Genomic DNA, 27,480 nt, shown 5'->3' with positions numbered 1-27,480 from the left:
TCACGGCCGGGTTCTTTTACCACACGGCGCGCCTGGCGCGGGGCGGGTACCGATGATCCCAGTGCCATCCCAGTGTATCCCAGTGCCATCCCAGTCCCTCCCAGTCCCTCCCAGTCCCTCCCAGTAACAGTGTCCCCTCTGTGTCCCCCCCAGGCCATCACGGCCGGGTTCTTTTACCACACGGCGCGCCTGGCGCGGGGCGGGTACCGATCCCAGTGCCATCCCAGTGTATCCCAGTCCCTCCCAGTCCCTCCCAGTGCCCTCCCAGTGCCATCCCAGTCCCTCCCAGTAACAGTGTCCCCTCTGTGTCCCCCCCAGGCCATCACGGCCGGGTTCTTTTACCACACGGCGCGCCTGGCGCGGGGCGGGTACCGATCCCAGTGCCATCCCAGTGTATCCCAGTGCCCTCCCAGTGCCATCCCAGTCCCTCCCAGTGCCATCCCAGTCCCTCCCAGTAACAGTGTCCCCTCTGTGTCCCCCCCAGGCCATCACGGCCGGGTTCTTTTACCACACGGCGCGCCTGGCGCGGGGCGGGTACCGATCCCAGTGCCATCCCAGTGCCATCCCAGTGCCCTCCCAGTCCATCCCAGTCCCTCCCAGTGCCATCCCAGTCCCTCCCAGTAACAGTGTCCCCTCTGTGTCCCCCCCAGGCCATCACGGCCGGGTTCTTTTACCACACGGCGCGCCTGGCGCGGGGCGGGCACCGATGATCCCAGTGCCATCCCAGTGTATCCCAGTGCCATCCCAGTCCCTCCCAGTGCCCTCCCAGTCCCTCCCAGTAACAGTGTCCCCTCTGTGTGTCCCCAGGCCATCACGGCCGGGTTCTTTTACCACACGGCGTGCCTGGCGCGGGGCGGGTACCGATGATCCTAGTGCCATCCCAGTGTATCCCAGTGCCCTCCCAGTGCCATCCCAGTCCCTCCCAGTGCCCTCCCAGTCCCTCCCAGTAACAGTGTCCCCTCTGTGTCCCCCCCAGGCCATCACGGCCGGGTTCTTTTACCACACGGCGCGCCTGGCGCGGGGCGGGTACCGATGATCCCAGTGCCCTCCCAGTGTATCCCAGTGCCCTCCCAGTGCCCTCCCAGTGCCCTCCCAGTCCCTCCCAGTAACAGTGTCCCCTCTGTGTCCCCCCCAGGCCATCACGGCCGGGTTCTTTTACCACACGGCGCGCCTGGCGCGGGGCGGGTACTGATGATCCCAGTGCCATCCCAGTGTATCCCAGTGCCCTCCCAGTGCCCTCCCAGTGCCCTCCCAGTGCCATCCCAGTAACAGTGTCCCCTCTGTGTCCCCCCCAGGCCATCACGGCCGGGTTCTTTTACCACACGGCGCGCCTGGCGCGGGGCGGGTATCGATGATCCCAGTGCCATCCCAGTGTATCCCAGTGCCCTCCCAGTGCCATCCCAGTCCCTCCCAGTGCCCTCCCAGTCCCTCCCAGTAACAGTGTCCCCTCTGTGTCCCCCCCAGGCCATCACGGCCGGGTTCTTTTACCACACGGCGCGCCTGGCGCGGGGCGGGTACCGATGATCCCAGTGCCATCCCAGTGTATCCCAGTGCCATCCCAGTCCCTCCCAGTCCCTCCCAGTCCCTCCCAGTAACAGTGTCCCCTCTGTGTCCCCCCCAGGCCATCACGGCCGGGTTCTTTTACCACACGGCGCGCCTGGCGCGGGGCGGGTACCGATCCCAGTGCCATCCCAGTGTATCCCAGTCCCTCCCAGTCCCTCCCAGTGCCCTCCCAGTGCCATCCCAGTCCCTCCCAGTAACAGTGTCCCCTCTGTGTCCCCCCCAGGCCATCACGGCCGGGTTCTTTTACCACACGGCGCGCCTGGCGCGGGGCGGGTACCGATCCCAGTGCCATCCCAGTGCCCTCCCAGTCCATCCCAGTCCCTCCCAGTGCCATCCCAGTCCCTCCCAGTAACAGTGTCCCCTCTGTGTCCCCCCCAGGCCATCACGGCCGGGTTCTTTTACCACACGGCGCGCCTGGCGCGGGGCGGGCACCGATGATCCCAGTGCCATCCCAGTGTATCCCAGTGCCATCCCAGTCCCTCCCAGTGCCCTCCCAGTCCCTCCCAGTAACAGTGTCCCCTCTGTGTGTCCCCAGGCCATCACGGCCGGGTTCTTTTACCACACGGCGTGCCTGGCGCGGGGCGGGTACCGATGATCCTAGTGCCATCCCAGTGTATCCCAGTGCCATCCCAGTGCCCTCCCAGTCCCTCCCAGTGCCCTCCCAGTCCCTCCCAGTAACAGTGTCCCCTCTGTGTCCCCCCCAGGCCATCACGGCTGGGTTCTTTTACCACACGGCGCGCCTGGCGCGGGGCGGGTACCGATGATCCCAGTCCCTCCCAGTGTATCCCAGTGCCCTCCCAGTGTATCCCAGTCCCTCCCAGTGCCATCCCAGTGCCCTCCCAGTCCCTCCCAGTAACAGTGTCCCCTCTGTGTCCCCCCCAGGCCATCACGGCCGGGTTCTTTTACCACACGGCGCGCCTGGCGCGGGGCGGGTACCGATGATCCCAGTGCCATCCCAGTGTATCCCAGTGCCATCCCAGTCCCTCCCAGTGTATCCCAGTCCCTCCCAGTCCCTCCCAGTAACAGTGTCCCCTCTGTGTCCCCCAGGCCATCACGGCCGGGTTCTTTTACCACACGGCGCGCCTGGCGCGGGGCGGGTACCGATGATCCCAGTGCCCTCCCAGTGTATCCCAGTGCCATCCCAGTGCCATCCAAGTCCCTCCCAGTGTATCCCAGTGCCATCCCAGTAACAGTGTCCCCTCTGTGTGTCCCCAGGCCATCACGGCCGGGTTCTTTTACCACACGGCGCGCCTGGCGCGGGGCGGGTACCGATGATCCCAGTGCCATCCCAGTGTATCCCAGTCCCTCCCAGTGCCCTCCCAGTGCCATCCCAGTGCCATCCCAGTCCCTCCCAGTAACAGTGTCCCCTCTGTCCCCCCCAGGCCATCACGGCCGGGTTCTTTTACCACACGGCGCGCCTGGCGCGGGGCGGGTACCGCACGGTGAAGCACCAGCAGCCCGTGTTCATCCACCCCAACAGCGCCCTGTTCGCCCTGCAGCCCCGCTGGGTGCTCTACCACGAGCTGGTGTGCACCTCCAAGGAGTTCATGAGACAGGTGGGGACATGGGGACACCTTGGGGACACCTTGGGGACACCCTGGGGACACAGGGACACAGGGCAGGGGCAGGGGGACACAGGGCAGTGCGGGTACAGGGACACACAGGACACGCTGGGCGCTCTACCACGAGCTGGTGTGCACCTCCAAGGAGTTCATGAGACAGGTGGGGACACCTTGGGGACACCCTGGGGACATGGGGACACAGGGCAGTGTGGGTATGGGGACACACAGGACACGCTGGGCGCTCTACCACGAGCTGGTGTGCACCTCCAAGGAGTTCATGAGACAGGTGGGGACATGGGGACACCTTGGGGACACCTTGGGGACATGGGGACACCTTGGGGACACCTTGGGGACAGCTGGGGACACCCTGGGGACATGGGGACACAGGGCAGCGCGGGTACGGGGACACGCTGGGCGCTCTACCACGAGCTGGTGTGCACCTCCAAGGAGTTCATGAGACAGGTGGGGACACCTTGGGGACACCTTGGGGACATGGGGACACCCTGGGGACAGCCTGGGGACATGGGGACACAGGGCAGTGTGGGTACAGGGACACACAGGACACGCTGGGCGCTCTACCACGAGCTGGTGTGCACCTCCAAGGAGTTCATGAGACAGGTGGGGACATGGGGACACCTTGGGGACACCCTGGGACACCTTGCGGACACCCTGGGGACATGGGGACACCCTGGGGACACCTTGGGGACAGCTGGGGACACCTTGGGGACATGGGGAGACCCTGGGGACACCCTGGGGACACCTTGGGGACATGGCAGGGACAGGGGGACACAGGGCAGGGACATGGAGTGGGTATGGGGACACAAGGGACACAGCTCCAAGGTGACAACTCAGTGATCCCAAGCCATCGTCTCTGTCCCCGTGTGTCCGTGGCTGTCCCTTGGGGTGTGACAGGTGTGACAGGTGTGTGACAGGTGTGTGACAGGTGACAGGTGTGTGACAGGTGTGTGACAGGTGTGTGACAGGTGTGTCCCAGGTGTGACAGGTGTGTCCCAGGTGTGTGACAGGTGTGTCCCAGGTGTGTCCCAGGTGTGACAGGTGTGTCCCAGGTGTGACAGGTGTGTGACAGGTGTGTCCCTCGTCCCCAGGTGATCGAGATTGACAGCGCCTGGCTGCTGGAGGTGGCCCGGGCTGTCCCTAGGGGCGTCCCAGGGGTGACAGGTGTGTCCCAGGTGTGACAGGTGTGTCCCAGGTGTGTGACAGGTGTGTCCCAGGTGTGTGACAGGTGTGTCCCTCGTCCCCAGGTGATCGAGATCGACAGCGCCTGGCTGCTGGAGGTGGCCCGGGCTGTCCCTAGGGGTGTCCCAGGTGTGTGACAGGTGTGTCCCAGGTGTGACAGGTGTGTCCCAGGTGTGTGACAGGTGTGTCCCAGGTGTGTGACAGGTGTGTGACAGGTGTGTCCCTCGTCCCCAGGTGATCGAGACTGACAGCGCCTGGCTGCTGGAGGTGGCCCGGGCTGTCCCTAGGGGTGTCCCAGGGGTGACAGGTGTGTCCCAGGTGTGTGACAGGTGTGACAGGTGTGTCCCAGGTGTGACAGGTGTGTCCCAGGTGTGACAGGTGTGTCCCTCGTCCCCAGGTGATCGAGATCGACAGCGCCTGGCTGCTGGAGGTGGCCCAGGCTGTCCTTAGGGGTGTCCCCAGGGGTGACAGGTGTGTCCCAGGTGTGTCCCAGGTGTGTGACAGGCGTGTCCCTTGTCCCCAGGTGATCGAGATCGACAGCGCCTGGCTGCTGGAGGTGGCCCGGGCTGTCCCTAGGGGTGTCCCCAGGTGTGACAGGTGTGTCCCAGGTGTGTCCCAGGTGTGACAGGTGTGTCCCTCGTCCCCAGGTGATCGAGATCGACAGCGCCTGGCTGCTGGAGGTGGCCCGGGCTGTCCCTAGGGGTGTCCCCAGGGGTGACAGGTGTGACAGGTGTGTGACAGGTGTGTGACAGGTGTGTCCCTTGTCCCCAGGTGATCGAGATCGACAGCGCCTGGCTGCTGGAGGTGGCCCCCCACTACTACCAGGCCAAGGAGCTCGAGGACGGCAGCGGCCGCAAGATGCCCAAAAAAGCCGGAAAATCGCGGGAGGAGCTGGGCTGAGCCCGGGGACACCTGGGGACACCTGGGGACACCTGGGGACACCCCAATACAGCCCCGGGGCAGAGCCCCGCCCTTGGGGACGCCGCTGTCCCCGTGTCACCGCCGGCTCCTTTATTCTGCACGTTAATTTAAGGGGAGGGGGAGGGGACAGGTGACCAAGGGGACAGGTGACCGAGGGGGGAGGGGCGCTCAGGTGTCCCCTCCTCGGTGGCTTCAGGGCCGGGCCAGCGCCACCGCCAGCGCCGCGGCCACCAGCAGCTTCTTGGGCTCGGGGACGGCCGTGGGGGCTGGCATCAGCTGGGGGGGGGACACGGGGTCAGGGGACACCGGGGGTGTCCCCAAGGTGTCCCCAAGGTGTCCCCAAGGTGCTCGGACTCACCTTGTCCACGCGGTGGCAGCGGATGAGCCCCTGGGAGTTGAGGAAGAAGGTGGAGAAGGCGTCGTAGGACCTGGGGGGACACGGGGGGGGACACGGGGACATCGGGGACCTGGGGGTGGCACCGACCCCGCCCAGGGGGGACAGCGGTGGCACACGGGTGGCACAGGGGTGACACAGGTGTTTGGGGTGACACAGGGGTGACACAGTGACACAGGGGGATGGCACAGGTGTGTCCCAGGTGTGTCCCTACCTGAGCAGGGTGCGTTTGTCCCGCCGGTACCAGCGCAGCAGCAGCAGGTGCAGGGGCAGTGACACGGGGGTGACACAGGGATGGCAGGGGGTGGCACAGGGGTGACACAGTGACACGGGGGGATGGCACAGGTGTGCCCTCACCTGAGCAAGGTGCGTTTGTCCCGCCGGTACCAGCGCAGCAGCAGCAGGTGCAGGGGCAGTGACACGGGGGTGACACGGGGGTGACACAGTGACACAGGGGTGACACAGGGATGGCAGGGGGTGGCACAGGGGTGACACAGTGACATGGGGGGATGGCACAGGTGTGTCCCTACCTGAGCAGGGTGCGTTTGTCCCGCCGGTACCAGCGCAGCAGCAGCAGGTGCAGGGGCAGTGACACCGGGGGTGACACAGGGGTGACACAGGGGTGGCACAGGGATGGCAGGGGGTGGCACAGGGGGTGACACAGTGACACAGGGGGTGTCCCAGGTGTGTCCCTACCTGAGCAGGGTGCGTTTGTCCCGCCGGTACCAGCGCAGCAGCAGCAGGTGCAGGGGCAGTGACACAGGGGGTGACACAGGGGTGACACAGGGGTGACACAGTGACACAGGGGGTGTCCCAGGTGTGTCCCTACCTGAGCAGGGTGCGTTTGTCCCGCCGGTACCAGCGCAGCAGCAGCAGGTGCAGGGGCAGTGACACGGGGGGTGGTACAGGGGTGACACAGTGACACAGGGGTGACACAGGGTGTGTCCCAGGTGTGTCCCTACCTGAGCAGGGTGCGTTTGTCCCGCCGGTACCAGCGCAGCAGCAGCAGGTGCAGGGGCAGCCCCGTCAGGCGCCACCGCGCCCGCACGCTCCAGTCCTCGGGGTGCCGCGTCAGCGCCAGCACCTCCAGCCTGAGGCTGGCAAAGTAACCCCAGGCCAGGGCCCGGCACAGCGCCACGGCCACGGCGTACATGGCCCGGCCCCTGGGGACACGGGGACAGCAGGGTCAGTGTCACTGTCACCTCCCTGTGACACCCTGACACTGCCCTGTGACACCCCGACACTGCCACTGTCACCCACTGTCACTGCCCGGCACAGCGCCACGGCCACGGCGTACATGGCCCGGCCCCTGGGGACACAGACAGTGTCACTGTCACCCACTGTCACCTCCCTGTGACACCCTGTCACCTCCCTGTGACACCCCGACACTGCCACTGTCACCCACTGACACTGCCCGACACAGCGCCACGGCCACGGCGTACATGGCCCGGCCCCTGGGGACACAGAGAGTGTCACTGTCACCCACTGTCACCTCCCTGTGACACCCTGACACTGCCACTGTCACTCACTGCCACCCACTGTCACTGTCCTGTCCATGTCACCCACCGTGTGTGCAGGTGCAGCAGGTGGTTCTGACCCCCCCAGTGTCCCCAATGTCCCCGGTGTCACCCACCGTGTGTGCAGGTGCAGCAGGTGGTTCTGACCCCCCCAGTGTCCCCAATGTCCCCAGTGTCACCCACCGTGTGTGCAGGTGCAGCAGGTGGTTCTGACCCCCGCAATGTCCCCAATGTCCCCAATGTCCCCAGTGTCACCCACCGTGTGTGCAGGTGCAGCAGGTGGTTCTGACCCCCCCGGTGTCCCCAGTGTCCCCAATGTCCCCGGTGTCACCCACCGTGTGTGCAGGTGCAGCAGGTGGTTCTGACCCCCCCAGTGTCCCCAGTGTCCCCAATGTCCCCAGTGTCACCCACCGTGTGTGCAGGTGCAGCAGGTGGTTCTGACCCCCCCCCCGGTGTCCCCAGTGTCCCCAATGTCCCCGGTGTCACCCACCGTGTGTGCAGGTGCAGCAGGTGGTTCTGATCCCCCCAGTGTCCCCAATGTCCCCAGTGTCACCCACCGTGTGTGCAGGTGCAGCAGGTGGTTCTGACCCCCCCAGTGTCCCCAGTGTCCCCCTGGTGTCCCCCCAGTGTCACCCACCGTGTGTGCAGGTGCAGGTGCTGGCACTGGAACTCCACGTCGGGGGCGTACAGGGCGTAGTCCGGGATCTTCAGGAAGAAATTGGGGAGCTGGGGGGGGACAGGGGGGTCACCGGGCTGCTGTCACCTCCCCCTGCTGCTGTCACCTCCCCCCGGCTGCTGTCACCTCCCCCTGCTGCTGTCACCTCCCCCTGGCTGCTGTCACCTCCCCCTAGTGCTGTCACCTCCCCCTGGCTGCTGTCACCTCCCCCCCATGGCTGCTGTCACCTCCCCCCCCGGCTGCTGTCACCTCCCCCTGCTGCTGTCACCTCCCCCGGCTGCTGTCACCTCCCCAGTTCTGTCCCACCCCCTTTTCCCATCAATCCCCCACAATTCTGTCGCCCCCTCCCCACTTTGTCCCCCCCTCCCCATGCTGTCCCCCCCCTCCCCACTCTGTCACCCCCTCCCAATTCTGTCCCCCCTCCCCATTCTGTCCCCCCCTCCCCATTCCGTCACCCCCTCCCCATTCTGTCCCCCCTCCCCATTCTGTCCCCCCCTCCCCATTCTGTCACCCCCTCCCCACTCTGTCACCCCCCTCCCCATTCTGTCCCCCCTCCCCATTCTGTCCCCCCTCCCCATGCTGTCCCCCCTCCCCATTTCATCCCCCCTCCCCATTCTGTCCCCCCTCCCCATTCTGTCCCCCCTCCCCATCCTGTCACCCCCTCCTTGTCACCCCCCCCATTCTGTCACCCCCCTCCCCATTCTGTCCCCCCTCCCCATTCTGTCCCCCCCTCCCCATTCTGTCCCCCCCCTCCCCATGCTGTCCCCCCTCCCCATTCTGTCCCCCCTCCCCATTCTGTCACCCCCCTCCCCACTCTGTCACCCCCTCCCCACTTTGTCCCCCCTCCCCACTTTGTCCCCCCCCTCCCCATCCTGTCCCCCCCTCCCCATTCTGTCCCCCACTCCTTGTCACCCCCCTCCCCATTCTGTCACCCCCTCCCCATTCTGTCCCCCCCTCCTTGTCACCCCCTCCCCATTCTGTCACCCCCTCCCCATTCTGTCACCCCCTCCCCATTCTGTCCCCCCCTGCCCCTCCTTGTCACCCCCTCTCCTCTTTGTCCCCCCTCCCCACTCTGTCCCCCCCCTCCCCATTCTGTCACCCCCTCCCCATTTCATCCCCCTCCCCACTCTGTCCCCCCCTCCCCACTCTGTCCCCCCCCTCCCCATTTCATCCCCCTCCCCACTCTGTCCCCCCTCCCCATTCTGTCCCCCCTCCCCATTTCATCCCCCTCCCCACTCTGTCCCCCCCTCCCCTCTTTGTCACCCCCTCCCCATCCTGTCCCCCCCCTCCCCATTCTGTCCCCCCCTCCCCATTCTGTCACCCCTTCCCCATCCTGTCCCCCCACTCCCCATTCTGTCCCCCCTCCCCGCTGTCCCCAGGTGTCACCTCGTGCCGCAGCCTCTCGTGCATGCTGGCCAGGTGCTCCTCCATGGAGGGTGGGGGGCTCTGGGGGCTCCCCCCGCGCCCCTTTGGGGGGGGGTTCCCCGGGGCGGGGGTCCCCGGGGGGGGTCCCAGCAGCAGCCGCCCCCCGAGGGGGGGGTCCCGCACGGCGATGTCGTCCTCGCGCCGCCCGTCCACCGTGGTCACCGGACCCCCGAGCCCCTCCAGCCCCCGGGGGGGGGGTCCCGGGGGTCCCGGGGGGCCGGGGGGGGCAGCGCGGGGGGGGCAGCAGGGCCAGGGCCGGGCCCGGCACCAGGGGGGGCTCCAGGTCCTGGAAATGGGGGGGGAAAAAGGGGAATTTGGGATCAGAGTTTGGGGAGGGGGCTGGGGGAGTGAGGGACCCCCTGGGATGGGGGGGAAAAGGGGAATTTGGGGGGGAAAAAGGGGAATTTGGGATCAGAGTTTGGGGAGGGGGCTGGGGGAGTGAAGGACCCCCTGGGATGGGGGGAAAAAAAGGGGAATTTGGGGAGAAAAAGGGGAATTTGGGGGGGAAAAGGGGAATTTGGGATTGGGGGGCTGGGGGAGTGAGGGACCCCCTGGGATGGGGGGGAAAAGGGGAATTTGGGGGGGAAAAAGGGGAATTTGGGATCAGAGTTTGGGGAGGGGGCTGGGGGAGTGAGGGACCCCCTGGGATGGGGGGGGGGGGGGAAAGGGGAATTTGGGGAGAAAAAGGGGAATTTGGGATTGGGGGGCTGGGGGAGTGAGGGATCCCCTGGGATGGGGGGAAAAAAGGAAAATTTGGGGGGAAAAACGGGAATTTGGGGATGAAAAAACAGGGAATTTGGGGGGGGAAAGGGGAGTTTGGGGGAAAAAAGGGAATTTGGGATCAGAGTTTGGGGAGGGGGCTGGGGAAGTGAGGGACCCCCTGGGGTGGGGGGGAAAAAAGGGGAATTTGGGGCTGGGGGAGTGAGGGAGTGCCCGGGGGTGGGGTTGGGTCATTCAAGGGGGGTTTGCCCTATGGAAAAAGGGATTTTTCCCCATACTGGGGAGATTTACCCCATTCTGGGGGGGATTTGCCCCATTTTAGGTGGATTTGCCACGTGGGAAATGGGGATTTTCCCGATTTTCGGGGGATTTGCCCCATTTGGTTCCCCCCAGGACCCCCCGGGCTCCGCCCCCAGTAGAAACCCCGCCCTCAATTTGCATAACCACGCCCCGCTAGCGGCAAAAGCGAAACTATTTAGGGCCGTTAATTAGCATAACCACGCCCCGACAGCGGCAAAGCGAAACTATTTTAGGCTGCTCATTTGCATAACCACGCCTCACCTTATTATTCCACGCACCCTCTATCTGCATGTCCCCGCCCACCAACCGCTCCCTATTTGCATAACCGCTGTTCCCAAACAACCCGCGCCTCAATTTGCATAACCCCGCCCCTCCCCACTACCCACAACCCCTCCCTATTTCCATAACCCCACCCACTCTGCGGCGCTATTTACATAACTCCGCCCCCCGTCTCTCCCCCTCAGCGCTCTCCCCTCACCTGCGGCCGCGCTCGGTAGCGGCGGCGCGGCGGGGCCGGCCCGGGAGGCGCCGCGGCGGCTGCCGGAGCCCAGGCGCGGCCGGGCCGGAGGCGGACGGCGGCGGTGACGGTGGCGGTGACGTGCCGGTACATGGCGGCCGCGGTGTCCCCTCGCTCCTCGCTGTCCCCGCTCGGCGCTGCCGCCGCCGCCTCTTTCCTCCCCTCACGCCGGCCGCTCGCTCTGCGCCTGCGCGGGCCGCGCGCGCGCTTCCCCCCCCCCCACACCTCAGCGCAACGCGCCTGCGCCGAGCGCGGGAAGGTGACCCGGAGCCGGTTGCGCATGCGCGGTGGCACCGCGCCACCCGCGGTTCATTCATGAGGGAGCGAAGGGGCGGAGCAGAGCGGCGCGAGCCAATAGGAAGCGCCGCTCCCACGCTCGGAGGCGTGACTATATCCATATATGGGTAAAGTCGCAGGTAAACCACGCCCACACCCGAAAGAGACGTCAGGAAGGAGCCAAAGTCGCCGATTTTATTGAAATGTCCCCAAAAAACGAGCGGGGGAGGGGGGGGAAGGCACCCCCCGGGGCCGGGCGGGGGGAGGGGCACCCACGGGGCGGGGAGGAGAGGCCCAGTGGGCGGGAACTGGTCCCAGTAGGGCGGGAACCGGTTCCCAGTTGGGTTATGGGGCAGGAATTGGTTCCCAGTAAGATGGAAACTGGTTCCAGTTGGGTTATGGGGTGGGAACTGGTTCCCAGTAAGATGGAAACTGGTTCCCAGTTGGGTTATGGGGTGAGAACTGGTTCCCAGTAGGGCAGGAACTGGTTCCCAGTTGGGTTATGGGGTGAGAACTGGTTCCCAGTAGGGCAGGAACTGGTTCCCAGTTGGGTTATGGGGTGAGAACTGGTTCCCAGTAAGATGGAAACTGGTTCCAGTTGGGTTATGGGGCAGGAACTGGTTCCCAGTAAGATGGAAACTGGTTCCCAGTTGGGCTGTGGGGCAGGAACTGGTTCCCAGTTGGGTTATGGGGTGAGAACTGGTTCCCAGTTGGGTTATGGAGCAGGAACTGGTTCCAGTTGAGTCCATAGGAGGGGGGTCAGTGGCCATGGAGTGGGGGAGGGTCAGTGGCCGGAGGGGGGAGGGGCTGGGGGAGGTCAGCGGCCGACACGCCCCAGGGAGCTGTGGGGGGAGGGGGAAAGACCTCAAACCGAGCCCAAAATCCCAAAAACTGAGCCCAAAATCCCTGAGCCCAAAATCCCTAAGACTGAGCCCAAAATCCCTGAGCCCAAAATCCCCAAAACTGAGCCCAAAATCCCTGAGCCCAAAATCCCCAAAACTGAGCCCAAAATCCCTGAGGTGTTCCCAGGTGCCCCCCAGGTAACCCCAGCTCCCCCCAGGAGCCCCCAGTCCCCCCAGCTCCCCCCAGGTGTTCCCAGGTGCCCCCCAGGTACCCCCAGTCCCCCCAGCTCCCCCCAGGAGGCCCCATGTCCCTCCCCCCAGGTGTTCCCAGGTGCCCCCCAGGTGTTCCCAGGTGCCCCCATGTCCCCCCAGCTGCCCCCCAGGTGTTCCCAGGTACCCCCCATGTCCCCCCAGCTGTCCCCCAGGTGCCCCCATGTCCCCCCAGGTGCCCCCCAGGTGTTCCCAGGTACCCCCCAGCTGCCCCCCAGATCCCCCAGGTGCCCCTCAGGTGCTCCCACCTCCCCCCAGGTGCCCCCCAGGTACCCCCAGGTGCCCCCATGTCCCCCCAGGTGCTCCCACCTCCCCCCAGGTGCCCCCCCAGGTGTTCCCAGGTGCCCTCCAGCTCCCCCCAGCTGTCCCCCAGGTGCCCCCATGTCCCCCCATGTCCCCCCAGCTCCCCCCAGGTGCCCCCCAGGTGCCCCCAGGTATCCCCCAGGTGCCCCCATGTCCCCCCAGCTCCCCCCAGCTCCCCCCAGGTACCCCCATGTCCCCCCAGGAGCCCCCACATCCCCCCAGCTGCCCCCCAGGTGCCCCCCAGCTGCCCCCATGTCCCCCCAGCTCCCCCCAGCTGCCCCCCAGGTGCCCCCCAGGTGCCCCCAGGTGTGCGGTACCTGGCGCGGCGCGGGGGCGGCTCCGGGGGGGTTCCCGGGGGGGTCCCCGGGGGGGTCTCTCGGCGCAGCAGGAAGGGCCGGAGGCTGCCCCGCACCGGCGACCCCCGCGCCAGGTTAAAGGGCCAGGGGGGCTCGGGCTCCTCCCGCAGGACTGGGGGGCGGGGCCGCGTCAGAGGGCGGGGCCACGCGCCATGACCACACCCACCAGCCACACCCACACCCCATTGGTCACGGGCAGGGGGTCAGGGGGCGGGGCCACGCGCCATGACCACACCCACCAGCCACACCCACACCCCATTGGTCACGGGCAGGGGGTCAGGGAGCGGGGCCACATGCAATGACCACACCCACCAGCCACACCCACACCCCATTGGTCACGGGCAGGGGGTCAGGGGGCGGGGCAACATGCAATGACCACACCCACTAGCCACACCCACAGCCCATTGAGCACCCCCATTGGCCACGGGCAGAGGGTCAGGGGGTGAGGCCACACCCAGTGACCACACCCACTGATGACACTCAGCCACACCCACTGACCACACTTAAGGGAGCCACACCCGCTGACCACACCCAGTTAACCACACCCATGCCCCCACCCATTGACCACACCCAATGTAGCCACACCCACTGACCACACCCAGGGCGGCCACACCCACTGATTGCACATACTGACCACACCCAGGGTGGCCACACCCATCAACCACAGCCTTTGACCACGCCCACAGTCACACCCACACATCCATGGCCACACCCATGACCCCGCCCATGACCACGCCCCCGGCCCCGCCCCCGCTCACAGTCGCGCTCGCTCAGCGAGTAGGGTTTGATCGGCTCCTCGGGGCGGGGCCGCGGGAACGGGCGCCGGGCTGGGGCTGGGGGAGGACCCAAAATCACCTCAAATCCACCCAAAAACCACCCCAAAAATCACCTTGAATACACCCAAAACCAACCCCAAAATCACCTTAAATTCACCCAAAAACCACCCCAAAAATCACCTCAAATCCACCCAAAACCAACCCCAAAATCACCTTAAATACAGCCAAAAACAACCCCCAAAATCACCTCAAATCCACCCAAAATTCACCCCAAAAACAACCAAAATTCACCCCAAAAATCACCTTAAATACACCCAAAAACCACCCAAAAATCACCTTAAATACACCCAAAAACCACCCCAAAATCACCTCAAATACAGCAAAAAACCACCCCAAAATCACCTTAAATACACCCAAAAACCACCCCAAAATCACCTCAAATACAGCAAAAAACCACCCCAAAATCACCTCAAATCCACCCAAAAACCACCCCCAAAATCACCTCAAATACACCCAAAAACCACCCCAAAAATCACCTTAAATACACCCAAAATCAACCCCAAAATCACCTCAAATGCACCCAAAAACCACCCCAAAATCACCTCAAATCCACCCAAAAACCACCCCAAAAATCACCTTAAATACACCCAAAACCACCCCCAAAATCACCTCAAATACACCCAAAAACCACCCCAAAAATCACCTCAAATACACCCAAAAACCACCCCAAAATCACCTTAAATCCACCCAAAAACCACCCCAAAGTCACCTCAAATACAGCCAAAAACAACCCCAAAATCACCTCAAATACAGCCAAAAACAACCCCAAAATCACCTCAAATCCCCCCAAAATCCCTTCAAATCCACCCCAAATCCCCCCAAATCCCCCCAAATCCCCCCAAATTCACCCCAAATTTACCCAAATTCCCCCAAATCCACCCAAATTCACCCCAATTTACCCCAAATCCCCCCAAATCCCCCCAGATTTACCCCAAATTTACCCAAATCCCCCCAAATTCACCCCTAATTCACCCAAATCCCCCCAAATTCACCCCAAATTTACCCCAATTTACCCCAAATCCACCCAAATCCCCCCAAATTCACCCCAATTTACCCAATTCACCTCAAATCCTCCCAAATTCACCCAAATTCACCCAAATTTACCCCAATTTACTCCAAATTTACCCAAATCCCCCCAAATCCCCCCAAAATCCACCCAAATCCACCCACATCCACCCAAATTCACCCAAATCCCCCCAAATTCACCCCAAATCCTCCCAAATTTACCCAAATTCACCCCAAATCCCCCCAAATTTACCCCAAATCCCCCCAAATTTACCCAAATCCTCCCAAATCCACCCAAATTTACCCAAAATCCCCCCAAATTTACCAAAATTCACCCCAAATTTACCCAAATCCCCCCAAATTCACCCCAAATTCACCCAAATTTACCAAAATTCACCCAAAATCCCCCCAAATCCTCTCAAAATCCACCCCAAAATCCCCCCAAATTTACCCAAATCCCCCCAAATTCACCTCAAATCCCCCCAAATTCACCCAAATTTACCCAAATCCCCCCAAATTTACCCAAATCCCCCCAAATTTACCCAAAATCCTCCCAAAATCCACCCCAAATTCCCCCAAATTCACCCCAAATCCTCCCAAATTTACCCAAATTCACCCCAAATCCCCCCAAATTCACCTCAAATCCCCCCAAATCCCCCCAAATTCACCCCAAATCCCCCCAAACCCCCCAAATTTACCAAAAATCCCCCCAAATCCCCCCAAATTCACCCCAATTTACCCCAAATTCACCCAAAATCCCCCCAAATTTACCCAGATCCCCCCAAGTCCACCCAAATTCACCTCAAACCCTCCCAAATTCCCCCCAAATCCCCCCAAATTCACCTCAAATCCTCCCAAATTTACCCAAATTTACCCAAATCTCCCCAAATTTACCCAAATCCCCCCAAATTTACCCAAATCCCCCCAAATTCACCCAAATCCCCCCAAATTCACCCAAATCCCCCCAAATCCCCCAAAATCCACCCCAAAATCCCCCCAAATTTACCCAAATCCACCCAAATCCACCCCAAATTCACCCAAAATCCTCCCAAATCCCCTCAAATTCACCCAAATTCACCAAAATCCACCCCAAATCCCCCCAAATTCACCCAAATTTACCCAAATCCCCCCAAAATTCCCCCAAACCCCCCAAATTTACCCAAATTCCCCCAAATCCCCCCAAACCCGCCCGTGGGCAGAGCTGATGGCCCAGCTCACCTGTCCTGGTGGAGAAAAACCCCTCAAAGATGACAAAATTGTTCACCTGGAGAGGGGAAACGAGCAATTCCAGGGAATTACCAAAATTGGATTTCCCTCATTCCCATTTACACTGATATTTAAAAATAAAATAAAGCCAAAAAAAAAAAAAGAAATAAAAAATTAAAAATTAAAAATAAGGGATAAATGAGTATTAAAAAAAAAAGAAATAAAAAATTAAGAATTAAAAATAAGGGATAAATGAGTATAAAAAAATGAAATAAAAAATTAAAAATTAAAAATAAGGGATAAATGAGTATAAAAAATAAAAGAAATAAAAAATTAAAAATTAAAAATAAGGGATAAATGAGTATAAAAAAAAAAGAAATAAAAAATTAAAAATTAAAAATAAGGGATAAATGAGTATAATAAAAAAAAGAAATAAAAAATTAAAAATTAAAAATAAGGGATAAATGAGCATTAAAAAAAAAAGAAATAAAAAATTAGAAATTAAAAATAAGGGATAAATGAGCATTAAAAAAAAAAGAAATAAAAAATTAAGAATTAAAAATAAGGGATAAATGAGCATAAAAAAAAAAAAATAAAAAATTAAGAATTAAAAATAAGGGATAAATGAGTATTAAAAAAAAAGAAATAAAAAATTAAAAATTAAAAACAAGGGATAAATGAGTATAAAAAAAAGAAATAAAAAATTAAAAATTAAAAATAAGGGATAAATGAGTATAAAAAAAAAAAGAAATAAAAAATTAAAAATTAAAAATAAGGGATAAATGAGTATAAAAAAAAAAGAAATAAAAAATTAAAAATTAAAAATTAAAAATAAGGGATAAATGAGCATTAAAAACCCCCCAAAAATGAGAAATATAAATAAAAATAAACACAAGTGAGCAGAAAAAATATTAAATTTAATGATAGGTAATTCTAAAATAAAATAAATAGAAATAAATATAGGTAAATAAATATAATATAATACAAATAAATATGAATTTTTAACCACAAATGTTATAAACAAACACAAAGGATAAATAGAGGGTAAATAAACGTGGAATAGATAAAATACAGATAAAGGTGAAATAAAAGAAATAAGCATAAAATAGAACAATAAATGCAAATAAAAATCTAAATAAAATAAGTGAATAATAAATACATGACCAAATTATGAATAGAAATGAAATTATAAATAGAAATTATTTTATAAATGTAAATGTAATTTAAAATATAAATATAAAACCCAAAAAAATCCCAAAAAAACCCAATGAATCCAAATAAAACCCAAAAAGAACCCCAATAAATCCCAATAAAACCCCAATACACCCCAATAAACTCCAATAAATCTCTATTAAACCCCAATAAATCCCAATAAATCTCCAATAAATCCCCAACAAACCCCAATAAATCCCAATAAAACTCAAAAAAAACCCCAATAAATCCCAATAAATCCCAATAAAACTCCAATAAACCCCAATAAATCTCCATAAATCGCAATAAAACCCCAATAAATCCCAATCAATCCCCATAAAACTCCAATAAATCCAAATAAATCCCAATAAATCCCCAATAAATCCAAATAAATCCCAATAAATCTCTATTAAACCCCAATAAATCCCAATAAAACCCCAATAAATCCCAATAAATCTCTATTAAATCCAAATAAATCCCCAATAAACCCCAATAAACCCCAATAAACCCCAATAAACCCCAATAAATCCTTATCAAACCCCAATAAATCTCTATTAAATCCCAATAAACTCCAATAAATCCCCAATAAACCCCCAATAAACCCCAATAAATCCCAATAAATCCCAATAAACCCCAATAAATCCCAATAAAACCCCAATAAACCCCAATAAAACCCCAATAAACCCCAATAAATCCCCAATAAATCTCTATTAAACCCCAATAAATCCTAATAAACCTCAATAAATCCTAATAAACTTCAATAAATCCCCAATAAATCCCAATAAAACCCCAATAAACCTCTATTAAACCCCAATAAATCCCTATAAAACTCCAATACACCCCAATAATTCTCAATAAACCCCAATAAATCCCCAATAAAACCCCAATAAATCCCAGTAAAACCCCAATAAATCCCAATAAAACCCCAATAAACCCCAATAAACCCCCATAAATACCAATAAATCTCTATCAAACCCCAATAAACCCCAATAAATCTCTATTAAACCCCAATGAACCCCAATAAATCCCTATAAAACCCCAACAAATCTCTATTAAATCCCAATAAATCCCCAATAAATCCCAATAAACCCCAATAAATCCCAATAAACCCCAATTAACCCCAATAAATCTCTATTAAATACCAATAAAACCCCAACAAACGCCAATAAAACCCCAATAAACTCCAATAAAACCCCAATAAACCCCAATAAATCTCTATTAAACCCCAATAAATCCCCAATAAACCCCAATAAATCTCTATTAAACCCCAATAAACCCCAATAAATCCCCAAAAACCCCCCAAAAAGCCCCAATAAATGGAATTTTTTCCATTCCGGCCGCACCTGCGGGATGAGGTCGCAGAGGCCGAAGTGTTTCCTGAGGAAGCCCAGGAGCTTCTCGGAGGGTCTGTCCACGGCCAGCTTGTGGGGCTGCACCCGCTCCCGCTGCCATCCGGGGCGGCAGCCACCCAAAAACCGTCATGTCCACCCCAAAATCCCCATGTCCACCCCAAAATCCCCATTTCCACCCCAAAATCCCCATTTCCACCCCTAAAATCCCCTTTTTCCCCTTTAAAATGTCATTTTACCCTTTAAAATTCTCATTTTCCCCTTAAAAATTCACATTTTCTCCTTTAAAATTCACATTTTCCCCTTATAATTCTCATTTCCCACCTTAAAATTGTCATTTTTCTCCTTTAAAATTCTCATTTCCCACCTTAAAATTGCCATTTTACACCTTAAAATTCTCATTTTCCCTCTTAAAATTGTCATTTTCCCCTTAAAATTGTCATTTTCCCTTAAAATTCTCATTTTCCCTTAAAATTCTCATTTTCCCCTTAAAATTCTCATTTTCCCCCGTAAAATTCTCATTTTCCCCCTTTCAATTCCCATTTCCACCCCTAAAATTCCCATTTGCCTCCAAAAATCCCCATTGCCCCCCTTAAAATTCTCATTTTCTCCCTTAAAATTCTCATTTTCCACCTTAAAATTGTCATTTTCCCCTTAAAATTCACATTTTCCCTCTTAAAATTCTCATTTTCCCCTTAAAATTGTCATTTTCCTCCTTAAAATTCACATTTTCCCCTTAAAATTCTCATTTTCCACCTTAAAATTCTCATTTCCCACCTTAAAATTGCCATTTTACACCTTAAAATTCTCATTTTCCCCTTAAAATGTCATTTTCCTCCTTTAAAATTCACATTTTCCCCTTAGAATTCTCGTTTTCCCTCTTAAAATTCTCATTTTCCCCTTAAAATTCTCATTTTCCCCCTTTCAATTCCCATTTCCACCCCTAAAATTCCCATTTGCCTCCAAAAATCCCCACTGCCCTCTTAAAACTGTCATTTTCCCCTTTAAAATTCTCATTTTCCCCTTAAAATTCTCATTTTCCACCTTAAAATTCTCATTTTCCCTCTTAAAATTCTAATTTTCCCCTTTCAATTCCCATTTCCCCCTAAAATCTCTTTTTTTCCCCCCAAACCCCACATTTTCCCCCCCAAAATCCCATTTTTCCCTCCCAAAATCCCATTTTCCCTCCCCAAAATCCCATTTCCCCCCCCCAAAATCCCATTTTTCCCTCCCAAAATCCCATTATTTCCTCCCCAAAATCCCATTATTTCCCCCCCAATTCCCATTTTTCCCAATTTCCCCGGATTTTCCCCCAGACCTGCAGCATCTCCCGGAAGAGCTCCCGGCCCAGCCCCCGGCGCTGCTGCGACTCGTGGATGTAAAAATCCAACACACAGAGAGGCTCCACCTCCACGTGGGACCCGTCCCGCTCCTGGGACCCCGAAAAATCCAAATTCCAGCCCAAAAAATCCAAATCCCAAAAATCCACCCCAAAATCCCAAAATTCTACCCAAAATCCCCAAAATTCCACCCAAAATCCCCAAATTCCAGCCCAAATCCAGCACCCAGAGAGGCTCCACCTCCACGTGGGACCCGTCCCGCTCCTGGGACCCCGAAAAATCCAAATTCCAGCCCAAAAAATCCAAATCCCAAAAAATTCCAGCCCAAAATCCCCAAATTCCAGCCCAAAATCCCCAAATTCCAGCCCAAATCCAACACCCAGAGAGGCTCCACCTCCACATGGGACCCATCCCGCTCCTGGGACCCCAAAAAATCCAAATTCCAGCCCAAAAAATCCAAATTCCAGCCCAAAAAATCCAAATCCCAAAAAATTCCAGCCCAAAATCCCCAAATTCCAGCCCAAAATCCCCAAATTCCAGCCCAAATCCAACACACAGAGAGGCTCCACCTCCACGTGGGACCCGTCCCACTCCTGGGACCCCGAAAAATCCAAATTCCAGCCCAAAATCCAAATCCCAAAAAATTCCACCCCAAAATCCCCAAATTCTACTCAAAAATCCCCAAATTCCACCCAAAATTCCACCCAAAATCCCCAAATTCCGGCCCAAATCCAGCACACAGAGAGGCTCCACCTCCACCTGGGACCCGTCCCGCTCCTGGGACCCCGAAAAATCCAAATTCCAGCCCAAAAAATCCCAAAACCCCAAAAATCCCAAAAAATCCCAGCCCGAAATCCCCAAAATCCCACCCAAAATCCCCAAATTCCACCCCAAAAATCCCCAAAATTCCACCCAAAATCCCCAAATTCCAGCCCAAATCCCCAAATTCCACCCAAAATTCCACCCCAAATCCCCAAATTCCAGCCCAAATCCCCAAATTCCACCCAAAATTCCACCCCAAATCCCCAAATTCCAGCCCAAAATCCCCAAATTCCCCCAAATCCCACTAAAATCCCACTCCAAACCCTCCAGATTTAACCCAAAAATCCCAAATTCCCCCAAAATCCCCCCAAAATCCTCCAGATTTAACCCCAAAAAATCCCAAATTCCCCAAAAATCCCAAATTCCCCCAAATCCCCCCCAAAATCCCACCCCAAACCCTCCAGATTTAACCCCATAAATCCCAAAGTCCCCCAAATCCCCCCAAATCCCCCCAAACCCTCCAGATTTCACCCCAAAAATCCCAAATTCCCCCAAATCCCCCCAAATTCCCCCAAATCCCCCCCAAAACCCTCCAGATTTCACCCCAAAATCCCCAAATTCCCCAAAATCCCCCCCAAACCCTCCAGATTCACCCCAAAAATCCCAAATTCCCCCAAAATCCCCCCCAAATCCTCCAGATTTAACCCCAAAAATCCCAAATTCCCCCAAAAATCCCCAAAATCCCACCCGAAACCCTCCAGATTTCACCCCAAAAATCCCAAATTCCCCCAAAATCCCCAAATCTCCCCAAATCCCCCCCAAATCCCACCCCAAACCCTCCAGATTTCACCCCAAAAATCCCAAATTCCCAAAAAATCCCAAATTCCCCCCAAATTCCCCCAAAATCCTCCAGATTTCACCCCAAAAATCCCAAATCCCCCCAAATCCCCCCAAAATCCCACCCCAAACCCTCCAGATTTAACCCCAAAAATCCCAAATTCCCCCAAAAAATCCCAAATCCCCCCAAAATCCTCCAGATTTCACCCCAAAAATCCCAAAATCCCCCCAAAATCCTCCAGATTCCACCCAAAATCCCCAAATCCCCCCAAATCCCCCCAAAATCCCACCCCAAACCGCCCAGATTTAACCCCAAAAATCCCAAATTTCCCCCAAAATCCCACCCCAAACCGCCCAGATTTAACCCCAAAAATCCCAAATTCCCCCAAAATCCTCCAGATTTAACCCCAAAAATCCCAAATTCCCCCCAAATCCCACCCCAAACCCTCCAGATTTCACCCCAAAAATCCCAAATTCCCCCAAAAATCCCAAATTTCCCCTAAATCCCCCCAAAATCCCACCCCAAACCCTCCAGATTTAACCCCAAAAATCCCAAATCCCCCCAAAATCCCACCCCAAACCCTCCAGATTTCACCCCAAAAATCCCAAATTCCCCCAAAAAATTCCAAAAATCCCCAAAATCCCCAAAATCCTCCCCAAATCCCAGCCCAGCACTCACCAGCAGGAAGAGTTTCTTGTAGCCCACCTTGAGGAAACCCAGCACGGCACCCCGGGGGCACCTGGGGTTGGGGGAAATAACGGGGATTTCGGGAAAATTTGGGGGAAATCGGGGGAAATTGGGGATTGGGGAAAATTGGGGGGGGATTTGGGGGAAAATTGGGGGAATTTGGGAGAGAAAATGGGAATTTGAGGGGGGATTTGGGGCAATTTTGGGGATTTGGGAAATTTGGGGGAGTTTGGGAAATTGGGAATTTGGGGGAAATTTGAAGCAGTTTGGGAAAATTTGGGGGGAATTTGGGGGGATTTGGGAAATTGGGGGAGTTTGGGAAAATTGGGGATTTGGGAAAATTTGGGGGAATTTGGGAAAATTTGGAGGGATTTGGGGGAGTTGGGGGAAATTGGGGATTTGGGAGAAATTTGGGGGGGGATTCGAGGGGATTTGGGGGAAAATTGGGGGAATTTGGGAGAGAAAATGGGAATTTGAGGGGGGATTTGGGGCAATTTTGGGGGAATTTGGGAAATTTGGGGGGGTTTGGGAAATTGGGAATTTGGGGGAAATTTGAAGCAGTTTGGGAAAATTTGGGGGGAATTTGGGGGGATTTGGGAAATTGGGGGAGTTGGGGAAAATTGGGGATTTGGGAGAAATTTGGGGGAATTTGGGGGAGTTTGGGGAAATTGGGGATTTGGGAAAATTTGGGGGAATTTGGGGGAAAATTGGGGGAATTTGGGAGAGAAAATGGGAATTTGAGGGGGGATTTGGGGCAATTTTGGGGGAATTTGGGAAATTTGGGGGAGAAAAAGGAATTTGAGGAGCAATTTTGGGGATATTTTGGGGATATTTTGAGGATATTTTAAGGACATTTTGGGGATATTTCTGGGATATTTTGGGGATATTTCTGGGGTGATTTTGGGGATATTTTGAGGATATTTTGGGGATATTTTCAGGTGATTTTGGGGATATTTTGAGGATATTTTGAGGATATTTTGGGGATATTTTTGGGGTGATTTTGGGTATATTTTGAGGATATTTTGTGGTGATTTTGGGGATATTTCTGGGGTGATTTTGAGGATATTTTGGGGATATTTCTGGGGTGATTTTGGGGATATTTTGAGGATATTTTGGGGATATTTCTGGGGTGATTTTGGGGATATTTTGGGGATATTCTGGGGTGATTTTGGAGATATTTTGGGGATATTTTTGGGGCGATTTTGCGGATATTTTGAGGACATTTTGGGGATATTTTGAGGATATTTTGTGGTGATTTTGGGGATATTTCTGGGGTGATTTTGAGGATATTTTGGGGTGATTTTGGGGACATTTTGGGGATATTTCTGGGGTGATTTTGGGGATATTTTGGGGACCTTATGGGGATATTTTGGGGATATATTTGAGGATATTTTAAAGATATTTCTGGGGTGATTATGGGGATATTTTGAGGATATTTTGGGAATATTTTTAGGACATTATGGGGATATTTTGGGGATGTATTTGGGAATATTTTTAGGACATTATGGGGATATTTTGGGGATATATTTGGGAATATTTTTAGGACATTATGGGGATATTTTGGGGATATATTTGGGATATTTTTAGGACATTATGGGGATATTTTGGGGATATATTTGGGATATTTTGAGGACATTTTGGGGACATATTTGGGACATTCTGAGGTGATTTCGGGGTCTCACCGGGTGTCCCTGAGGATGTACAGCACATGCCTGTTGGGGGCTGTTTTGGGGATATTTTTGGGGTGATTTTGGGGTGATTTTAGGGATATTTTGGGGATACTTTGAGGACACTTTGGGGGTATTTTTGGGGTGATTTGGGGCTCTCACCGGGTGTCCCTGAGGATGTACAGCACGTGCCTGTTGGGGGCTGTTTTGGGGATGTTTTTGGGGTGATTTTGGGGATACTTTGGGGATACTTTGAGGACACTTTGGGGGTATTATTGGGGTGATTTTGGGCTCTCACCGGGTGTCCCTGAGGATGTACAGCACGTGCCTGTTGCTCTCCATTCGCGCCGCGCTGGTCACGGGGGTGGAGAGGCCCTGGGCCTGCCTGGGGGCACACGGGACCCCCCATGACCCCCAAATTCCATCTAGGACCCCCCAAATTCCCTCTGGGACCCCCCAATTCCCCCCCGGGACTCCTTAATTTCCCCTCAGACCCCCCCAGTTCCCCCTCAGACCCCCCAGTTTCCCTCTTTGTCCCCTCATTGTCTCCCTGGGACCCCCAATTTCCCTCTGGGACCCCCCATTGTCCCCAGTGGCTCCCCAGTTCCCCTCAGTGACCCCTCCATCCCCCTCCCATTGTCCCCAGTGACCCCCAGGACCCTCCAGTTTCCCTCCGGGACCCCCCATTGTCCCCGGTTCCCCTCAGTGACCCCCTCCCATTGTCCCCCGTGTCCCCCCAGTGTCCCCACCTTGGCCGAGGCCTTGCCCAGCTCATCGATCACCGTCCTCAGCTGCTGCTCCAGCTCCTCCCTGCGCCCAGGGAACACCGAGAGGAGCCATTGGGACCCCACTTTCCCCTCACAAAATCCCCAAAACCCCCCCAAAATCCCCCCAAAAAAGCGGGGTCCGCCAGTTTCCCGGCATGCCCCGCGCCCCTTCCCGCCCTGCCCCGCGCCCAGCCCCGGTACCGTTTGGCGGTGCCGCCGCCGCCGCGCCCCGCGGGCCGAAGGTGCTGATCCACCACGCAGAAGCGATCGCCCAGCACCGGGGCCAGGTCGAAAGGGAACTCCATGATGGAGTTGCGAGTTCTGAGCCCCGGGCCCGGCCCGGCTCCGCCGCCGCCTCCGCCCGCCGGGCCCGGCCCGGCCGCCACCGCCACGGCCGCGCCCGGGCGGCAAAGACACCACGCCCCCCGCGGGGAGGAATCAACCAATCGCGGCACGACCCGCCAAGCGGCGGCCAATCGGTGCGCTGCGTTTTTCCGTGCTTAACAACGAAGTCCCGCCCTTAGCAACCGTCAGCCAATCGTTGTTGCCGCCGCGCCCGTCTGTGACAACCGAGTCCCGCCCTTAGTAACCGCCAGCCAATCGCTGCCGAGGGTTTAACAGCCCTTAGCAACCGAGTCCCGCCCATGGCAACTGTTCACCAATGGCAGCCGCCCTCAGCAATCAAGCCCCACCCGTAGCAACCGACACCAAATCGCTTCCGCTGTAAGACATCGAGCTCCGCCCCTAGCAACCCCTCAACCAATCGTTTATTCTCTCCTGGACTAAGCTCCACCCCTGACACCTGCTCGCCCAATCGCAGCTGCCCATTCTCCCGCCCTTAGCAACCAAGCCCCGCCCTCCGTAGCAACCCGCTTTTCGCGCCACAGGAAAGCATGAAGGGAAGCATCCCCTCATCCCGCAAAGCATCGTGGGATATACTCCCCATATGCTGCCGCCATTTTTCAGCCCCGGCCGCCATTTTGGCCTGGTGCCTCAGTTTCCCTTACAAGAAAAACGCCGATTTTACAGGATTTTAAACATTTTTATTTCCCGGACGGGCTCGGGGGGGTATCCGGGTAATCTTCCTTGAGGAATCCCCGGTACAAACGGCGCATCCGAGCCACCTCGGCGGCGGGGGGCTGCTGCCACTCATACCAGGGGTACCAGGCCTGGCCCGGCCCCCTCAGCGCCGGCGCCGGGGGAGTTTTGCCCACGGCCGCGTGTTGGTTGGAAAAATCCTCCTCAGGAACAGGCACAAAGGGGACCTGGAGCCACAGGAGACCTGGGGAGGGAGGATTGAGGGGTTTGAGGGGCACCTGGAGGGGTTGGGAAGGGTTAAAAATCAGATTTGGGGTTTACCATGGTCCTGGGCCTGGGCGATGGCCTGGGAGAGGCGTCTGTGCTGCTTCATGCAGATCCCTGAGGGGAAAAGGGACAAAGGGACATAAAGGTGACACCAGGGACACCCTAAGGTGACTCCAAGGACACAGAGGTGATCCTCAGGTGTGCACTCACCTGTGTGGATCGGGTGGAAGATGACACCGGAGTGGGGGCAGATGAACTGGTCCAGCAGCTTCACATTCTGCAGGGTGGGAAAATGAGGTAAAAACAATTAAAAATTGATAAAAAAGAATGAAAAGAGAATAAAAATGGAGTTAAAAAGGGGGAAGGTAAAGGAAATAAAGAAAATGAAAAGGGAGTAACAAAGAGGGAAAAGGGAAGCAGAAGAAAAAGATGGAATGGGGGGCCAATGCAGCCTCCCTAAATTTGCCCCTAAAAGTGCCAGAACTCACCCGAAAATCCACGAGCAGGTTCCGATCCCGGCAGATGGGGCAGGGGTTCCCCACGGGCCTCCCCCGGCGCTGGGGGAAGGGAATGGGGCAGTCCCAGTCAGGCCCAGTAACCCCCAAACTGTCCCAGTGTCCCCAAAAGTGCCATTGAGAGGCCTCCATCGTCCCCAAGATGCCCCCAGTGCCCCCCAAACAGCACCTAAGGTGCCTCAAGAGCCCCTACAATGCCCTTAGTGCCGTCCCAGTGCCTCCCAGTGCTCCCAGCGCTCACCAGGCAGGCCTTGCGGGGGCTCTGGGGGGGCACGGAGCCCTTGTGGTTGCGCCGGTAGCCGTGCCACACCGGCCTGTCCCCGTAGGTGGCCCGGTACTCTGCGTGGGGACATTTTTGGGGGGGGGGGGGTTTTGAGGGGTTTGGGGACTCCAAACTTCCCCAAAAATTCCCCTCACGCCCCCCACTCAAACCGACCTTCGCTCTCCAGGTACTCCCAGGGCCGCTCCTGGTAGGGGGAGGGGGCGGCCGGGGGGTCCTTGGGGGTCTCCTGGGTGCTGCAAAAGCGGGGGAGGGCCTGGGGGATAATGACGTCATAAATGTGATCAGAGCAATGACATCACACATGGGCTGGCCCCTCCCTTCCCTCTCATCGCCCAACCCTCGGCAGTCACGTCAGAAGGGGCGATGCCCCTGTGACGTCACTAAAACGGGCAGAGGTGTGATATGACTTCATCGAAATGCGGACAATGACGTAACGCCTCACGAAAAGACCACGCCCCCCCCACACGCGCGCCCCCTAACGGAAAACTAAAAGCCAGTGACGTCACTCGCCCCGCCCCGCCCCGCCGCACGTGGCGCGCGCTGCCCTTTTCCCCCCTCACGTCCCGGTTTTGTCTCCCCCCTCCCCCAAATTCCCGACGACTCCTCCCGCCTCTCCCCGCCCTAACCTGAGCCCACCGCGGCCTCCTCACGCCGCTCGCCGCCCTCAGCGCCGCCGCTGCCGCGGCCCAGGCCAGCGCCATCTTCTCCCCTCTCCCTCACGCCCCGCCCCGCGCCTCTCCCTCACGGCGGGGCGGGGCGCCGCCATCTTGCCGCGGAGCCACTCCCCTCTCGTTTAAGTGGCCGCGCATGCATAGTGGCTCCACCGCCCACGCCCGAATTAAAACTGCGCCACACGGCCCGCGGACAATGGCGGGCGGCGGCCGCGCGTG

The 27,480-nt window shown here is 56.1% G+C and overlaps 4 protein-coding genes across 20 annotated transcripts in view; 1 reads left to right on the top strand and 3 right to left on the bottom strand.

Annotated features, from left to right (window-relative positions):
* DHX16 (DEAH-box helicase 16) overlaps positions 1–5,321 on the top strand; it is a 30,207-nt gene extending 24,886 nt beyond the window's left edge. For all 12 annotated transcript variants that reach the window (XM_059837359.1, XM_059837360.1, XM_059837361.1 and 9 more), the window contains 2 exons: positions 2,946–3,119; positions 5,094–5,321. In XM_059837359.1, coding sequence (XP_059693342.1) covers positions 2,946–3,119; positions 5,094–5,222 — 303 coding nt within the window. In that variant the 3' untranslated portion in view covers positions 5,223–5,321. The remainder of the gene's footprint in view (positions 1–2,945; positions 3,120–5,093) is intronic.
* C32H6orf136 (chromosome 32 C6orf136 homolog) lies at positions 5,202–11,074 on the bottom strand. The gene is given in 9 exon segments (XM_059837372.1): positions 5,202–5,519; positions 5,602–5,671; positions 6,600–6,800; positions 7,792–7,880; positions 9,217–9,459; positions 9,461–9,541; positions 10,754–10,948; positions 10,951–11,016; positions 11,018–11,074. Coding segments are annotated over 9 exon segments (1,086 nt in total). The 3' UTR covers positions 5,202–5,435.
* Positions 11,075–11,237: 163 nt separating this feature from the next.
* ATAT1 (alpha tubulin acetyltransferase 1) lies at positions 11,238–24,896 on the bottom strand. Of its 6 annotated transcripts, XM_059837373.1 has the most exons (11): positions 24,689–24,894; positions 24,470–24,530; positions 24,019–24,101; positions 22,045–22,105; positions 20,161–20,184; positions 19,745–19,834; positions 18,421–18,522; positions 15,899–15,944; positions 13,598–13,672; positions 12,801–12,951; positions 11,238–11,910 (listed from the first exon to the last, which is right to left on the bottom strand). In XM_059837373.1, exons 1-11 carry the CDS (start codon positions 24,790–24,792, stop codon positions 11,886–11,888), a joined length of 822 nt encoding a protein of 273 aa, XP_059693356.1. In that variant the 5' UTR covers positions 24,793–24,894; the 3' UTR covers positions 11,238–11,885. The 6 variants fall into 6 exon arrangements, with proteins under 6 accessions (XP_059693356.1, XP_059693358.1, XP_059693361.1 ...); XM_059837375.1 differs by lacking the exon at positions 18,421–18,522 and having other exon boundaries at positions 24,689–24,896; XM_059837378.1 differs by lacking the exon at positions 20,161–20,184 and having other exon boundaries at positions 19,745–19,858.
* A 612-nt stretch (positions 24,897–25,508) lies between these two features.
* On the bottom strand, positions 25,509–27,378 carry MRPS18B (mitochondrial ribosomal protein S18B). The gene is made up of 7 exons (XM_059837379.1): positions 27,217–27,378; positions 26,744–26,843; positions 26,549–26,646; positions 26,281–26,349; positions 26,003–26,069; positions 25,847–25,906; positions 25,509–25,769 (listed from the first exon to the last, which is right to left on the bottom strand). The coding sequence occupies exons 1-7, from the start codon at positions 27,289–27,291 to the stop codon at positions 25,531–25,533; spliced, it is 708 nt and encodes a 235-aa protein (XP_059693362.1). The 5' UTR covers positions 27,292–27,378; the 3' UTR covers positions 25,509–25,530.
* Positions 27,379–27,480: the final 102 nt, after the last annotated feature.

Source organism: Haemorhous mexicanus (assembly GCF_027477595.1).
Source record: "Haemorhous mexicanus isolate bHaeMex1 chromosome 32 unlocalized genomic scaffold, bHaeMex1.pri SUPER_32_unloc_3, whole genome shotgun sequence".
NCBI classification, from domain to species: Eukaryota; Metazoa; Chordata; class Aves; order Passeriformes; family Fringillidae; genus Haemorhous; species Haemorhous mexicanus.
Note: the sequence above shows the minus strand (reverse complement) of the source record. Positions and strands in the feature narration are given on the sequence as shown.